Source organism: Rhinopithecus bieti, unplaced genomic scaffold (genome assembly GCF_001698545.2).
Source record: "Rhinopithecus bieti isolate Rb0 unplaced genomic scaffold, ASM169854v2 scaffold_20285, whole genome shotgun sequence".
NCBI lineage: Eukaryota > Metazoa > Chordata > Mammalia > Primates > Cercopithecidae > Rhinopithecus > Rhinopithecus bieti.
This window is the reverse complement of record NW_016809841.1, coordinates 27,975-41,685: the sequence shown is the minus strand read 5'-3', so window position 1 is coordinate 41,685 and position 13,711 is coordinate 27,975. Positions and strand designations below refer to the sequence as shown.

The window sequence follows — 13,711 nt, the reverse complement described above, 5'->3', positions numbered from 1 at the left end:
AAAAAAAAAAAAAAAAAGAGCAAGGGCCTTGAATAACATTTCTCCAAAGATGTTGTAAAAATGGTAAAAAGCTGATTAATATCATTGGTCAAGTCAAAACCACAATGAAATATCACTTTGAGCTGACACAAAAAATAGAAAATTACAAATATTAGCTATAATATGGAAAAGGGGAACCCTCAAACATTGATAGTGGGATTTTAAAATGGTGCATTTACTGTAGAAATGTTTAGTTTTTTCTCCAAAAGTTAAATATAAAATCACCATATGACCCAGAAATAACACTCCTAGGACTATACCCTGGAAAAATGAAAATATGTTCATGAAGAAACTTGTGTACAAATGTTAACAGCAACATTATTTATAAGAGCCAAAAGATCATTTATATAACACAAATGACCATCAACAGATGAATGACAAGCAAATTGTTGTATGTATACATGAAAATGGAATATTATTCAACCATAAAAAACAACAAAGTACTATCACATGCTAAAACTTATTTGACCCTCCATATCATTATGCTAAGTGAAAGAAGCAAGGAAAACCGTCACGTATGCCATGGGTCCTTTTAAATGCTATATTCATTATAGGAAAATCCATAAAGATAGTTGATAAATGTTTACTACATGATGGAGTGGGGAATGAGGTGTAACTATTTAATGATAGAGTATGTTTCTGTGGAGTGATAAAAAAAGTTTTGAAAGTAGAGAGAGACAGTAGTTGTGATGTAGGGCAGGCGAGTCCCAATGTGGAGCTTAATCGGGGAGGGTTCTTGGCTTTGCCCAGAAAAGAATTCAAAGGTAGCTCAGAGGTAGAAGAAAACAGCTTTGTTGAACAGGCAGTGGTATAGCTCTGTGAGGGCTCCTGCAGAGCAGGGCTATGGTATAGGCAGAGAGTAGGAACTCAGGGCAGTTTTGCAGTCATGTTTACACCCACTTTTAATTGCATGCATATTAATGGACAGTTTGTGAAGGGAAGGGGTCCTATCTTTTGGGTCATTGGGTGCCATGGAAAGGGGAGGTAACTCCTGGGTGTTGCCATGAGAATAGTAAATTGACAGGGCACACTGGTGGGTGGACTGATTGAAAGCTGCTTTCGTCCTGGCCCTGTTTTAGCTAGCCATCAATCTGGTCCCGTGTCCAAGTCCCACTTCTGGAGTTGATTTCTGCCTCTTACCTCAGTTGCACAATATTGTAATTAAACTAATACCATTGAAGTGTACACTTTAAATTGGGTGATAATGGTACATGAATTTTATCTCAATATTTAAAATGTCATAATTTTTTGAATTAATCTATAGATTTAGTGCAATCTGTTAAAATCCCTATGGGCTTGTTTGCAGAAATTGACAAGTTTATTCTTAAATTTATGTTGAGACTGAATGAACCCAAAAAAGCCCAGATAGTCTTGAAAAAAGCTTTGAGGACTCACACTTTTTGATTTGAAAATTTGATACAAAGTTACAGTAATTAAGACTTCAAAATGAGGTACTACTGTCATAGGGACAGACAGATCAATGGAGTAGAATTGAGAGCCCACAAATCCTCACATTTATACTTACCTGGTTTATAATGAGGTTGTCAAGACAATTCAATAGGAAAAAAATATGCTTTTTCAATAAATAGTGCAATGAAAACAGGATTCACGCTCACAGGTTACCTGATAAACATCAACCTCCAACTCCTTTGTGCAAATTCATTTCAGGTTACACCAAATTAAACCTTCTCTCTTCCATCCACCAACTCTTTCCCATCACACACCTCTCCACAATCTACTCAGTCCATCTGAAACCTTTCTTCTGTTCCACACTGCAAATATTTTAAGGGCTATTTCAATATGCAGGGCATGCAGGAAGCCCATTTATGATAAGCCATTCTTTTCCATTGTCACATAATCTGTGTGCAATATTGATATCCATCTTCAGTTTACTGTAGGATATTTTATATTTTCTACTTATTTGTAATTGTTTCCATTTGACTGCAGTATCTATATTATTCTACTCAAGTAGATTATTTTTATTTCAAGAAGAGAGTCTATGCATTCTAGCTATTGGACAATTTTGTATTTTCCATGATGTTTAGTAGAGGCCCATAAATACAATAAGTAATTAAGGTGCTTGTCAAGCATTACTGGCCTGATCATTTAAACATCCTTAGTAAATTACAGAAGGATTTGATGAATCACAAAATGGACAAGAAATCAAAATACTGATCTGTTGCTAGTATCTTACCTGCTCCATTTTGATCAGGAAGCAATCGATAAAGTCCCGAGGATTGTTAATGTCCAGTGATGCTTGGTGTTCTTTTACTTTCTCCCTAATGTAACTTTTTGTAAGAGCAACATTTTTAAGCAATTTGTTGTGAATTCCTGGGAAACAATCAATGAGTAGAGGGAAATTATTGCAGACCTAAAAGATAAAAGAATATTAAATATAAACATGTCATAAGACATATGTGTCTTACACCAAGCCCCGATTGAAATTATAGCTATAAATATGAATAAAATATTATGTTCATTTTGATGGGGAAATTTTTATTGTGCATGTATAGCAATTTTCTGTACCTAAAGATTGGAGGGAGAAAATTTTGAACAGGAAATCAAAGATGATAATTATTTTCTTCACTCATACACCATTTTATTGTATAAAAACATTTTAATATCAATTTTCTCATTTTTAAACCAAGTCTTCCCTACAACCTTGAAATATAAGATGGCATGAATTACTATGATTTATATTTAGTTGATGACTCTAGAGGTTAAGGGGGTTTGGGCAACCTGATAGAGAGCACAAAGCTAGAACCCACTGTTTTTATTTCTGTCAAGTAGCTTCAAAAATGGAATCAGTATTTTAGAAGTGCGAGCAGCTCGAAGATACCTTAAAACCCAGCTGTGCACCTGAGCAGTTAAGTGATTTCTCTAAGATCACACAATTATTATTTAGGCAGAGTGTAGGGCATGCCAACTCAGCACAGGATAAAATTTGGATGTTTGTTTATGGTTCATGCACCATGAAACCAAACATTTTTGTCATTCCTAACCTAGCTGCCTCATCAGCCAGGATCTCAGCTACAACATCAAACACAGCTGCCCTACTCAGTGTTTCCTGACACCTTCTATGGACACAAATATTCTCCCTCCTTGATGGAGATAGTCTTTCCCTAAATTAGAATATTTCTGCCAAGTAATGTGATGAAGAGGTCAGTAAACACGGATTGGAGGATAAGCCTGCTCAGTAATGGAAGCCTTCAGATAGGGCCCAGATGTCCATGGAGTGATATGGACATGTTTTTGGGCTGTCACCAAAGCACTTTATTGACAGGCTTTGGGATTTAGTGGATAAACCACTGGTCAGGAAGCCATTGGGCTTGAAAGCCACCCCTGTATATGGGCATTCACTTTTTGTGTGTAAAATAAAAGGCTTGGTCATCTTTCCCAGATATTCACTTCATAAATTTCTGAGCAGGACTGTGGTGTTCAAACATGCCCTTCATATAGAACTTTGGACTTACCAGAAAAAATAGTATAAATAGTTTCCCAGGAAGATAAAATCTTGGCCTTACCTGGATCCATGGGGAGGTCAGAATCCTGAAGTTTACAGTGAATCTTTTCATCAGGGTGAGAAAATTCTCATCTTTATAATCAAATCGTTTCTGGAAAACAATGGAGCAGATCACATTGCAGGGAGCACAGCCCAGGATGAAAGTGGGATCACAGGGTGAGGCTAAAGATTTAAAAATGTTTTAAAATATTATTTAAAAATAAACATTTAAAAGATCTGCATTTGTTAAGACATAAAGGAAATTTAGAAATTTTAAACAATATCTTACAAATTCCCCATGTGTCCAAAAAAAATCAGCATGCATGAAATAAACACATTACTTTTACCTTAAATATGAGTTGAGCATTACAGTCTAGCTAAGCAATGCCATTTCAGATGTGGTAATTCACATCCACTGCCTTTATTTAAACTCTTTTGGCCGGGCGCGGTGGCTCAAGCCTGTAATCCCAGCACTTTGGGAGGCCGAGACGGGCGGATCACAAGGTCAGGAGATCGAGACCACCCTGGCTAACCTGGTGAAACTCCGTCTCTACTAAAAATTACAAAAAACTAGCTGGACGAGGTGGCGGGCACCTCAGCTACTTGGGAGGCTGAGGCAGGAGAATGGCGTGAACCTGAAGGGCGGAGCTTGCAGTGAGCGGAGATCCGGCCACTGCACTCCAGTTTGGGCGACANCTCAAATGTGAACTAAAACTATAAAATTCTTAGAATAAAACATCAGGTTAAATCTTAATGCCTTCAGAATTAGAAGTGGATGCATAGATATGATATCAAAGCAACTAAAATAAGAGAGATAAACTGGGCTTCACCAAATTTAAAATGTTTGTTCATCAAAGGACAAAATTAAGAATGTGAAATGACAACCTATACAATGGGAGAAAATATTTGTATTTCATACATATTTAGTAAGCATTTAATGCCCAGAATCCATAATCAATTACTTACAGTTGAACAACAAATGACAAGCAACCCAATATAGAAATGAGCAAAGGGCCAGGTGTGGTGACTCACACCTGCAATCCCAGTGCTTTGGGAGGGCTGAGGTGGGTGTACTGCTTGAGTTCAGGAGTTTGAGACCAGCCTTGGAAACATGGTGAAACCATGTTTGTACAAAAACATACAAAAATTAACTGGGTGTTGGGGTTTGTGCCTGTGCTCCTAGCTACTTGGGAGACTGAGGTAGGAGTATCACTTGAGCCCAAGAATCAGAGGTTGCAGTGAGCCAAGATGACAGCACTGTACTCCAACCTGAGCAACACAGAGAGGCCCTGTCTCCAAAAAAAAAAAAAAAAAAGAGCAAGGGCCTTGAATAACATTTCTCCAAAGATGTTGTAAAATGGTAAAAGCTGATTAATATCATTGGTCAAGTCAAAACCACAATGAAATATCACTTTGAGCTGACACAAAAAATAGAAAATTACAAATATTAGCTATAATATGGAAAAGGGGAACCCTCAAACATTGATAGTGGGATTTTAAAATGGTGCATTTACTGTAGAAATGTTTAGTTTTTTCTCCAAAAGTTAAATATAAAATCACCATATGACCCAGAAATAACACTCCTAGGACTATACCCTGGAAAATGAAAATATGTTCATGAAGAAACTTGTGTACAAATGTTAACAGCAACATTATTTATAAGAGCCAAAAGATCATTTATATAACACAAATGACCATCAACAGATGAATGACAAGCAAATTGTTGTATGTATACATGAAAATGGAATATTATTCAACCATAAAAAACAACAAAGTACTATCACATGCTAAAACTTATTTGACCCTCCATATCATTATGCTAAGTGAAAGAAGCAAGGAAAACCGTCACGTATGCCATGGGTCCTTTTAAATGCTATATTCATTATAGGAAAATCCATAAAGATAGTTGATAAATGTTTACTACATGATGGAGTGGGGAATGAGGTGTAACTATTTAATGATAGAGTATGTTTCTGTGGAGTGATAAAAAAAGTTTTGAAAGTAGAGAGAGACAGTAGTTGTGATGTAGGGCAGGCGAGTCCCAATGTGGAGCTTAATCGGGGAGGGTTCTTGGCTTTGCCCAGAAAAGAATTCAAAGGTAGCTCAGAGGTAGAAGAAAACAGCTTTGTTGAACAGGCAGTGGTATAGCTCTGTGAGGGCTCCTGCAGAGCAGGGCTATGGTATAGGCAGAGAGTAGGAACTCAGGGCAGTTTTGCAGTCATGTTTACACCCACTTTTAATTGCATGCATATTAATGGACAGTTTGTGAAGGGAAGGGGTCCTATCTTTTGGGTCATTGGGTGCCATGGAAAGGGGAGGTAACTCCTGGGTGTTGCCATGAGAATAGTAAATTGACAGGGCACACTGGTGGGTGGACTGATTGAAAGCTGCTTTCGTCCTGGCCCTGTTTTAGCTAGCCATCAATCTGGTCCCGTGTCCAAGTCCCACTTCTGGAGTTGATTTCTGCCTCTTACCTCAGTTGCACAATATTGTAATTAAACTAATACCATTGAAGTGTACACTTTAAATTGGGTGATAATGGTACATGAATTTTATCTCAATATTTAAAATGTCATAATTTTTTGAATTAATCTATAGATTTAGTGCAATCTGTTAAAATCCCTATGGGCTTGTTTGCAGAAATTGACAAGTTTATTCTTAAATTTATGTTGAGACTGAATGAACCCAAAAAAGCCCAGATAGTCTTGAAAAAAGCTTTGAGGACTCACACTTTTGATTTGAAAATTTGATACAAAGTTACAGTAATTAAGACTTCAAAATGAGGTACTACTGTCATAGGGACAGACAGATCAATGGAGTAGAATTGAGAGCCCACAAATCCTCACATTTATACTTACCTGGTTTATAATGAGGTTGTCAAGACAATTCAATAGGAAAAAAATATGCTTTTCAATAAATAGTGCAATGAAAACAGGATTCACGCTCACAGGTTACCTGATAAACATCAACCTCCAACTCCTTTGTGCAAATTCATTTCAGGTTACACCAAATTAAACCTTCTCTCTTCCATCCACCAACTCTTTCCCATCACACACCTCTCCACAATCTACTCAGTCCATCTGAAACCTTTCTTCTGTTCCACACTGCAAATATTTTAAGGGCTATTTCAATATGCAGGGCATGCAGGAAGCCCATTTATGATAAGCCATTCTTTTCCATTGTCACATAATCTGTGTGCAATATTGATATCCATCTTCAGTTTACTGTAGGATATTTTATATTTTCTACTTATTTGTAATTGTTTCCATTTGACTGCAGTATCTATATTATTCTACTCAAGTAGATTATTTTATTTCAAGCAAGAGAGGTCTATGCATTCTAGCTACTTGGGATTAATTTTGTATTTTTCCATGAGTTTAGTAGAGGCCCATAAATACAATAAGGTTAATTAAGGTGCTTGTTCAAGCATTTACTGGCCTGATCATTTAAAGCATCCACTTAGTAAATTACAAAAGGATTGGATGGAATCACAAAATGGACAAAGAACATCAAAAATACTGATCTGTTGCTAGATATCTTACCTGCTCCATTTTGATCAGGAAAGCAATCGATAAAAAAGTCCGAAGGGATTGTTAATGTCCAGTGATGCTTGGTAGTTCTTTTACTATCTCACCTAATGTATTTAACTTTCTCTCGCTCAAGAGGCAACATTATTTAAGCAATTTGTTGTGAATTCCTGGGGAAACAATCAATGAGTAGAGGGAATTATTGCAGACCTAAAAGATAAAAGAATATTAAATTATAAACATGTCATAAAGACATATGTTGTCTACCAACCAAGCCCCGATTGAAATATATAGCTAATAAATATGAATAAAATATTTATGTTCATTTTTAGATGGGGAAATTTTTATTGTGACATGTATAGCAATTTACTGTTACCTAAAGATTGAGAGGAGAAAATTATTGACAGGAAATCAAAGATGATATATTTTCTTTCACTCATACACCACATTTTGATTGTATAAAAACATTTTAATATCAAGTTTTCTCATTCTTAAACCAAAGTCTTCCCACAACCTTGAAAATATAAGATGGCCATGAATTACATATGGATTCTATATTTAGTTGATGACTCTAGAGGTTAAGGGGGTTTGGGGCAACCTGATAGAGAGCACAAGCTAGACCCACTGTTTTATTTCTGTCAAGTAGCATTCAAAAATGGAATCAGCTATTTTAGCAAGTGCGAAGCAGCTCGAAGTTACCTATAAAACCCAGCTGTGCACCTGAGCAGTTAAGTGATTTCTCTAAAGATCACACATTATTATTGGTAGGCAAAGTGTTAGGGCATGCCAAACTCAGCACTAGGATAAATTTGGATGTTTGTTTAGATGGTTCATGCCCATGAAACCAAACATTTTTGTCATTCCTAACTAGCTGCCATCATCAGCCGCGATCTTCAGGCTACAGACATCAAAACAGCTGCCCTACTCAGTGATTTCCTGACACACTTCTATGGACACAAATATTCTCCCTCCTTGATGGAGATAGTCTTTCCCTAAATTAGAATTTATTTCTGCAAGTAAATGTGATGAATGAGGTCAGTAAACACGGATTGGAGGATAAGCGACTGCTCAAGTAAATGGAAGCCTTCAGATAGGCCCGAATGTCCATTGGGAGTGTATGCGACATGTTTTTGGGCTGTCACCAAAGCACCTTTATTGACAGCTTTGGGAGTTTAGTGGGAATAAACCATGGTCAGGAAGCCATTGGGCTTGAAACGCCACCAACCCACCCTGTAATAATGGGCATTTCACTATTTTTGTGTGTTAACAATAAAAAGGCTTGGTCATCTTCTCCAGATTATTTCACTTCATTAAATTTGCTGAGCAGGACTGTGGGTGTTACAAACATGCACTTCAATATAGCGAACTTTGGACTTACCAGAAAAAATAGATAGTAAATAGTTTCGCCAGGAAAGATTAAAATCTTGCCTTACCCTGGATCCAATGGGGAGGCAGAATCCTGAAGTTTACCAGTGAATCTTTTATCAGGGTGAGAAAAATATCTCATCTTCTATAACTCAAAATCGTTCTGGAAAACAATGGAGCAGCATCCACATTGCAGGGAGCACAGCCGCAGACCAAGGATGAAAGTGGGATCACAGTGGTGAGGCTAAAGATTTAAAAATGTTTTTAAAATATTATTAAAAATAAACCATTTAAAGATCTGCAGTTTTTAAGACATAAAAAGGAAATTTAGGAAATTTTAACACCAATTATCTTACAAATCCCCCATGTGTCCAAAAAAAAATCAGCATTGCATTGAAACTAGAACACATTACTTTACCTTAAATAATGATGTTGAGGCTTAGCAGTCTAGCTAAGGCAATGACCATTTTCAGGATGTGGTAATTCACAGTCCACTGGCCTTTATTTAAACTCTTGTTTGGCGGGCGCGGATGGGCTCAACGCCTTAATCCCCAAGCACTTTGGAGGCCGAGACGGCGCGGAGCCAATCACAAGGTCAGGAGAATCGAGACCACCCTGGCGTAACCTGTGTGAAAACTCCGTCTCTACTAAACATTACAAAAGAACTAGCTCGGCCGACTCACGCGCTCGGCGGGCACCTCAGGACTACATTGGGAGGGCTGAGGCAGATGAGAATGGCGTGAGACCTGCAAGGGCGGAGCTTGCAGTGAGCGGAGGATCGGCCACTCCACTCCAGTTTGGCGCGACAGAGCAGAGGACTCCGTCTCACAAAAAAAAAAAAAAAAAAAAAAAAAAAATCTTTTAACCCACAAGATTATCATTTTATTTTTGGATAGGAAAGAAGACTTTTTTAAATCTTAATAATTTCAAGTTTTTATGAGAGCAGAATCGTGACTGTCTGCAAGCCTCTGGACAATAAACACACAGATAGGAAGAGAAAATTTGGGGAGCTAGAAAATGTGGCGGTTACCATTACAGTGAATAGCTGCAAGTATAATGTGCATGCAACCAACGGTGGAATTAAAGTTAGGGAGATTGTGGGTGAATGCATGTGTCTTGAGCGGAACGCAAATGTGAAAAGCAAGGTACATCCATATGGCATATGAAGGAAAAAACTAATATAAAGAGCATTAAGTATAACAGACTTAGTTTATATAAATAAGTAAAATGTTAACTTTTTATTTCAAATCTAAATCCCAGTAAAGCTAACCAAAACATAAATTGATAAATGGAATCTTTTTACTTTTTCAATTGTTAAAAAATGAATGGTCCTTTCTTTGGATAATAATGTTTATCATTTTCAATCATCTTCCAAATTTAATTCATTTGGGCAAACTACTCTTGTGGATTTCTGGGATAATTTATTCAGTATAGTCAGGCAAGATAAGTATGTTTTAATAAATTTGTAAAAATTTGACCGTAAGTCTAGGCCCAAATCTGGTCATCTTTACAGGTAAAGAAATTATTAAAAGGCTTTTTTTTTTTTTGGTGCAGGGAAATATCTAAAATGAAATTTGCTGTACCACGTGATAGTGAACATAAAATGGAAAGGGTGCCCCAATTACATCGATACGGTCCATAAATAAGAGTGACATGAAATGAAAGGGTTCTGACATAGAGTTGGAACCATTGAACAACAGGAACCTGCTGAGGTTAGCAGCTTCTAATGCCAGACTCCTTTAACAATTACTGGGCTCTAAATTCAGAAAAATCTGTTGTTGTAGCCAAGGGCGAGTGGAAAGGTGCAATTTAGAGGAAGCCTTGGTGAGTGTGTGATGTGTGTGTGTGTGTGTGTGTGTGGATAGAGGAGAGAGAGAGAATTCTGCAGGTACAATTGATATCCAGGTTTTTTTTTCTTTTTTTTACTGCATTTGGGAGAGTGAATTTAAAAAGGTAATTTTATATCCCAGCTGATAATCACGTTGATTATAACAAGCACTTCATAGGTAAGTAAATTGGCAGTGGGAGAAAATGATTGGCACAAATTTCAAAGCTAAGATCCAATACAGGGGGAAAAAGATGACAAAACAGAAAACATAGCCAAATTACATTTAAGGAAGATAAAATAAAGAGTTTTTCATAATAGTTAAAATCTAGTTAAATTATTTATAAATTAGTATTTGTGTATTTTGCTGAGTTATACTATAGATTATATTTACTCAAAATATATGAATTGTTACAGTAAGTAGTGATTAACAAGAAATAATTAATCCTGACAGTTTTCAAATAGTACTGTGTTTCCTGAGAAATAACAACTGATGAAAACTGTACTGAGATATACCTAAGAAAGTGAAACCATACATAGTGTCATGCTGGCCAGAGCTGTAGGCATGGACCTGGAAGGAATTCCCAGACATATGAGTCTGAACAAATGAAAAAACTCTAATTAAATGAAAGCACATGTCACTTGGTTCATGTTCCATAAGGTGTGATGAGGTCATTTTCACCATGTCCACTTTCCTAGTGTTCTCTAGAGAAATGTTCTGGTGAAGGTAATGCAGATTTATGCTATAGGAGAAACCTTCTTCTTTAACTCTTTTCAAAAAATGAACTCAAGACCCTTATTTATTATTTCTGATTTGAAAACAAGGAAACAAAATTGAGCAGAAAAAAGGATTAAATGACCTTTGATTCCTATACCCTATGAACCAACACATTTATACAGGTAAAGTACAGGTACACAAAATATCCCTTGTCTGTGCTTCAAACCTCCCTCCACCACCTGAGGGCTGACAACCAGGATGCACAATGAAGATCTGGCCACCCCTGAAATGTTTCCAAGGATGTCATTAGTGAAGACAGCTAACTGTTAAGGTCAGTGATGCAGAGTAGAGTCACCCACCCTTGGTTTTTCTCAACTCCTCCACAAGGCAGCGAGCTTCCTCTTGAACACGGTCCTCAATGCTCCTCTTCCCCATCCCAAAATTCCGCAAGGTTGTGAGAGAGAAACGACGGGTCTCCTTCCATCTCTTTCCATTGCTGAAAATGATTCCTAACAAAAAAAGGGGGCAGAAACTGGGAGAATTCACAGCCAAGGAAGAAAGCGCTGCAACACTTGGCAGCCAGGCAGATAGGCTAAGCTCTGCTGAGAAGCTTTTTAGGGCTCTGTTTTCCATCTTCCTCACCCCAGTTACCAAAGCTGACACAGGTATATGCACACCTACCAAGTCCTTTAGTAGTTCTTTCAGATATTGGCAAAAGACCTCTTCCAGAAAACTCCTCTGCATTATCAATCAGGGCTTCCTTCACTGCCTCATATCCATGCAACACCACTACAGGATTCATGCCAAAATACACGGTGAACACAGGACCGTAGACTTTTGAGAACTGGGAAAGGAAATGCAAATAGCAGCAAAATAAGTCGCTATTTGCTCCAAATATTATGTATGATTCAGACTGATATTTTCATTGTATTTTTTAATGTTTATATTTGCCATACATAGATTCAATATTTCTGAATTTTGTACATAAATGTGATGGTGATTGTCATAGCTGCCACTTATAGATGACCTAGGATGTGCCATGCAATGACCCAGGCAATTGGTACACAAATCACAGTTCATCCTCACTTCAACATATTGAGCACATTCATTTGCCGTGTTTTAAAAATGAAGAAACTGAAGCCAGAGAATTCCAAACTCATTCTCAGAGCCCCACAGGTAATATATAGAAGTTCCAAACTTGAACCTCTGCTAATTTAAACTGATGCTTGAACAATTTATCACTCCGCCATGTCCACCTGGAGGCCAATACCCGGTTAAGGACTTCAGGGTCACCTGTAAAGCTCTTACCATGAGGATTCTGATTCAGCAGTCCTGTGATGAACCCTAGAAATCTGTATTTTCAGTGTCACCCTAGGCAATTCTAATGCCCAATCCAGTTTGTAACTGCTGGTATTACCAATATGGAAAGATGAAGTACCACAAAGTTAGAATCAGGACATTCAGCAACTCCTGAAAAAAGAATTTCTTCCATTCTCCAGCAACCTTGGCCACAGACAGTGACTTTGTTCAGAATCCAGAAGAATTATGTTAACCGCCAATTGGGCCCTGACTGATTATTTCTTTCTTTCATGCATGTATGCTTGTCCTGAACCCACAAATATTTCTGTCATATCAGCCATGGAATGAATCTTCAGAGAAGTTCGATTTTCATGACGATTCTGAATAAAACACATGACTACTACAGTAGAGGACTTATTGGATGAAATTTCTAATCACACATACTTCCCTTCACCTTCAGTCAAATATCATAGCAAAACACTCTGAAACAAAGAGGGAAACAGCACTTCAAACTTTTGACATTGTATTAAATGATTCTATCATACAATGACCCCAATGATTCTGTATTCACAAAATGCATCAACTCACTCTACTATTTCTGACAATAACAGACTTAGAAAGACAAAAGAAACATCAAAGAAGTTCAGAGGGAGTATTTTACTTTATAATGATCTATTAAAATAGAGTGCTTCCAGGAATATATTTTGTCTAAAAGTAGCAGTCAAATAACTTACCCTTTGCAAGTGACTGGAGGAACATAAAGCATACTTACATTGCTGAAAGATTTGCAGATGTCCTTAACATCTATCTGTAGCATATTTCCAATAATAGGAAGAGGAGTGGGGCCAGGAGGGAGTTTCCTTCTCCCAGAGCTCTGTCTCCACAGTGAAAAGAGAAGCACAAAGGAGAGACAGAGCACCAGGACCACAAAAGGATCCATTGAAGACTTCTCTTCTTATTAATACAGCTGAGAGCTTGCACTCCAAGGCTTTTATAACACTCCCTGCTAATTCAGTGTGTGTCTCTTTGACATGTAAAGCAAGCGATCACCTAGGTCCAATTTATACTTTTTTTCTGTGTGGACTTTGGCCCATGGATAGAGATAAAGTGTTCTTTGGTCCTACTCCTTCTTTGCAATGCCCATCTAGGAGATTCTGGTTTAATTATATTGGATTGGAGTCCAGGTATTGGTAATTAAAAGTTCCTGGTTGTTCCAATGTGCTGTGATGATGGAGAAACACTGAAGTAAATGATTCTATGTTCGAATATACTCAAAATTCAATATTCTCAGATTAATGACCAGTTGGGAATTTATGACTTTGAGGGAACTCAGTGTATTCTATATGTCGTGTATAAAAAACATACATTGTAATGCTATATCAAAAAATAGGAGACTTAACCCTTGATAACAAAAGCCTTTCAAATATTTAGTATAG

The 13,711-nt window shown here is 37.3% G+C and overlaps 1 protein-coding gene across 1 annotated transcript in view; it reads right to left on the bottom strand.

Annotated features, from left to right (window-relative positions):
* Nucleotides 1–13,323, bottom strand: part of CYP2C8 (cytochrome P450 family 2 subfamily C member 8) — a 35,897-nt gene extending 22,574 nt beyond the window's left edge. The window contains exons 1-5 of the mRNA XM_017890656.1: nt 13,048–13,323; nt 11,658–11,820; nt 11,336–11,485; nt 3,564–3,724; nt 2,234–2,410 (exon numbers count right to left, since the gene is read on the bottom strand). Coding sequence (XP_017746145.1) covers nt 2,234–2,410; nt 3,564–3,724; nt 11,336–11,485; nt 11,658–11,820; nt 13,048–13,215 — 819 coding nt within the window. The 5' untranslated portion in view covers nt 13,216–13,323. The remainder of the gene's footprint in view (nt 1–2,233; nt 2,411–3,563; nt 3,725–11,335; nt 11,486–11,657; nt 11,821–13,047) is intronic.
* Nucleotides 13,324–13,711: the final 388 nt, after the last annotated feature.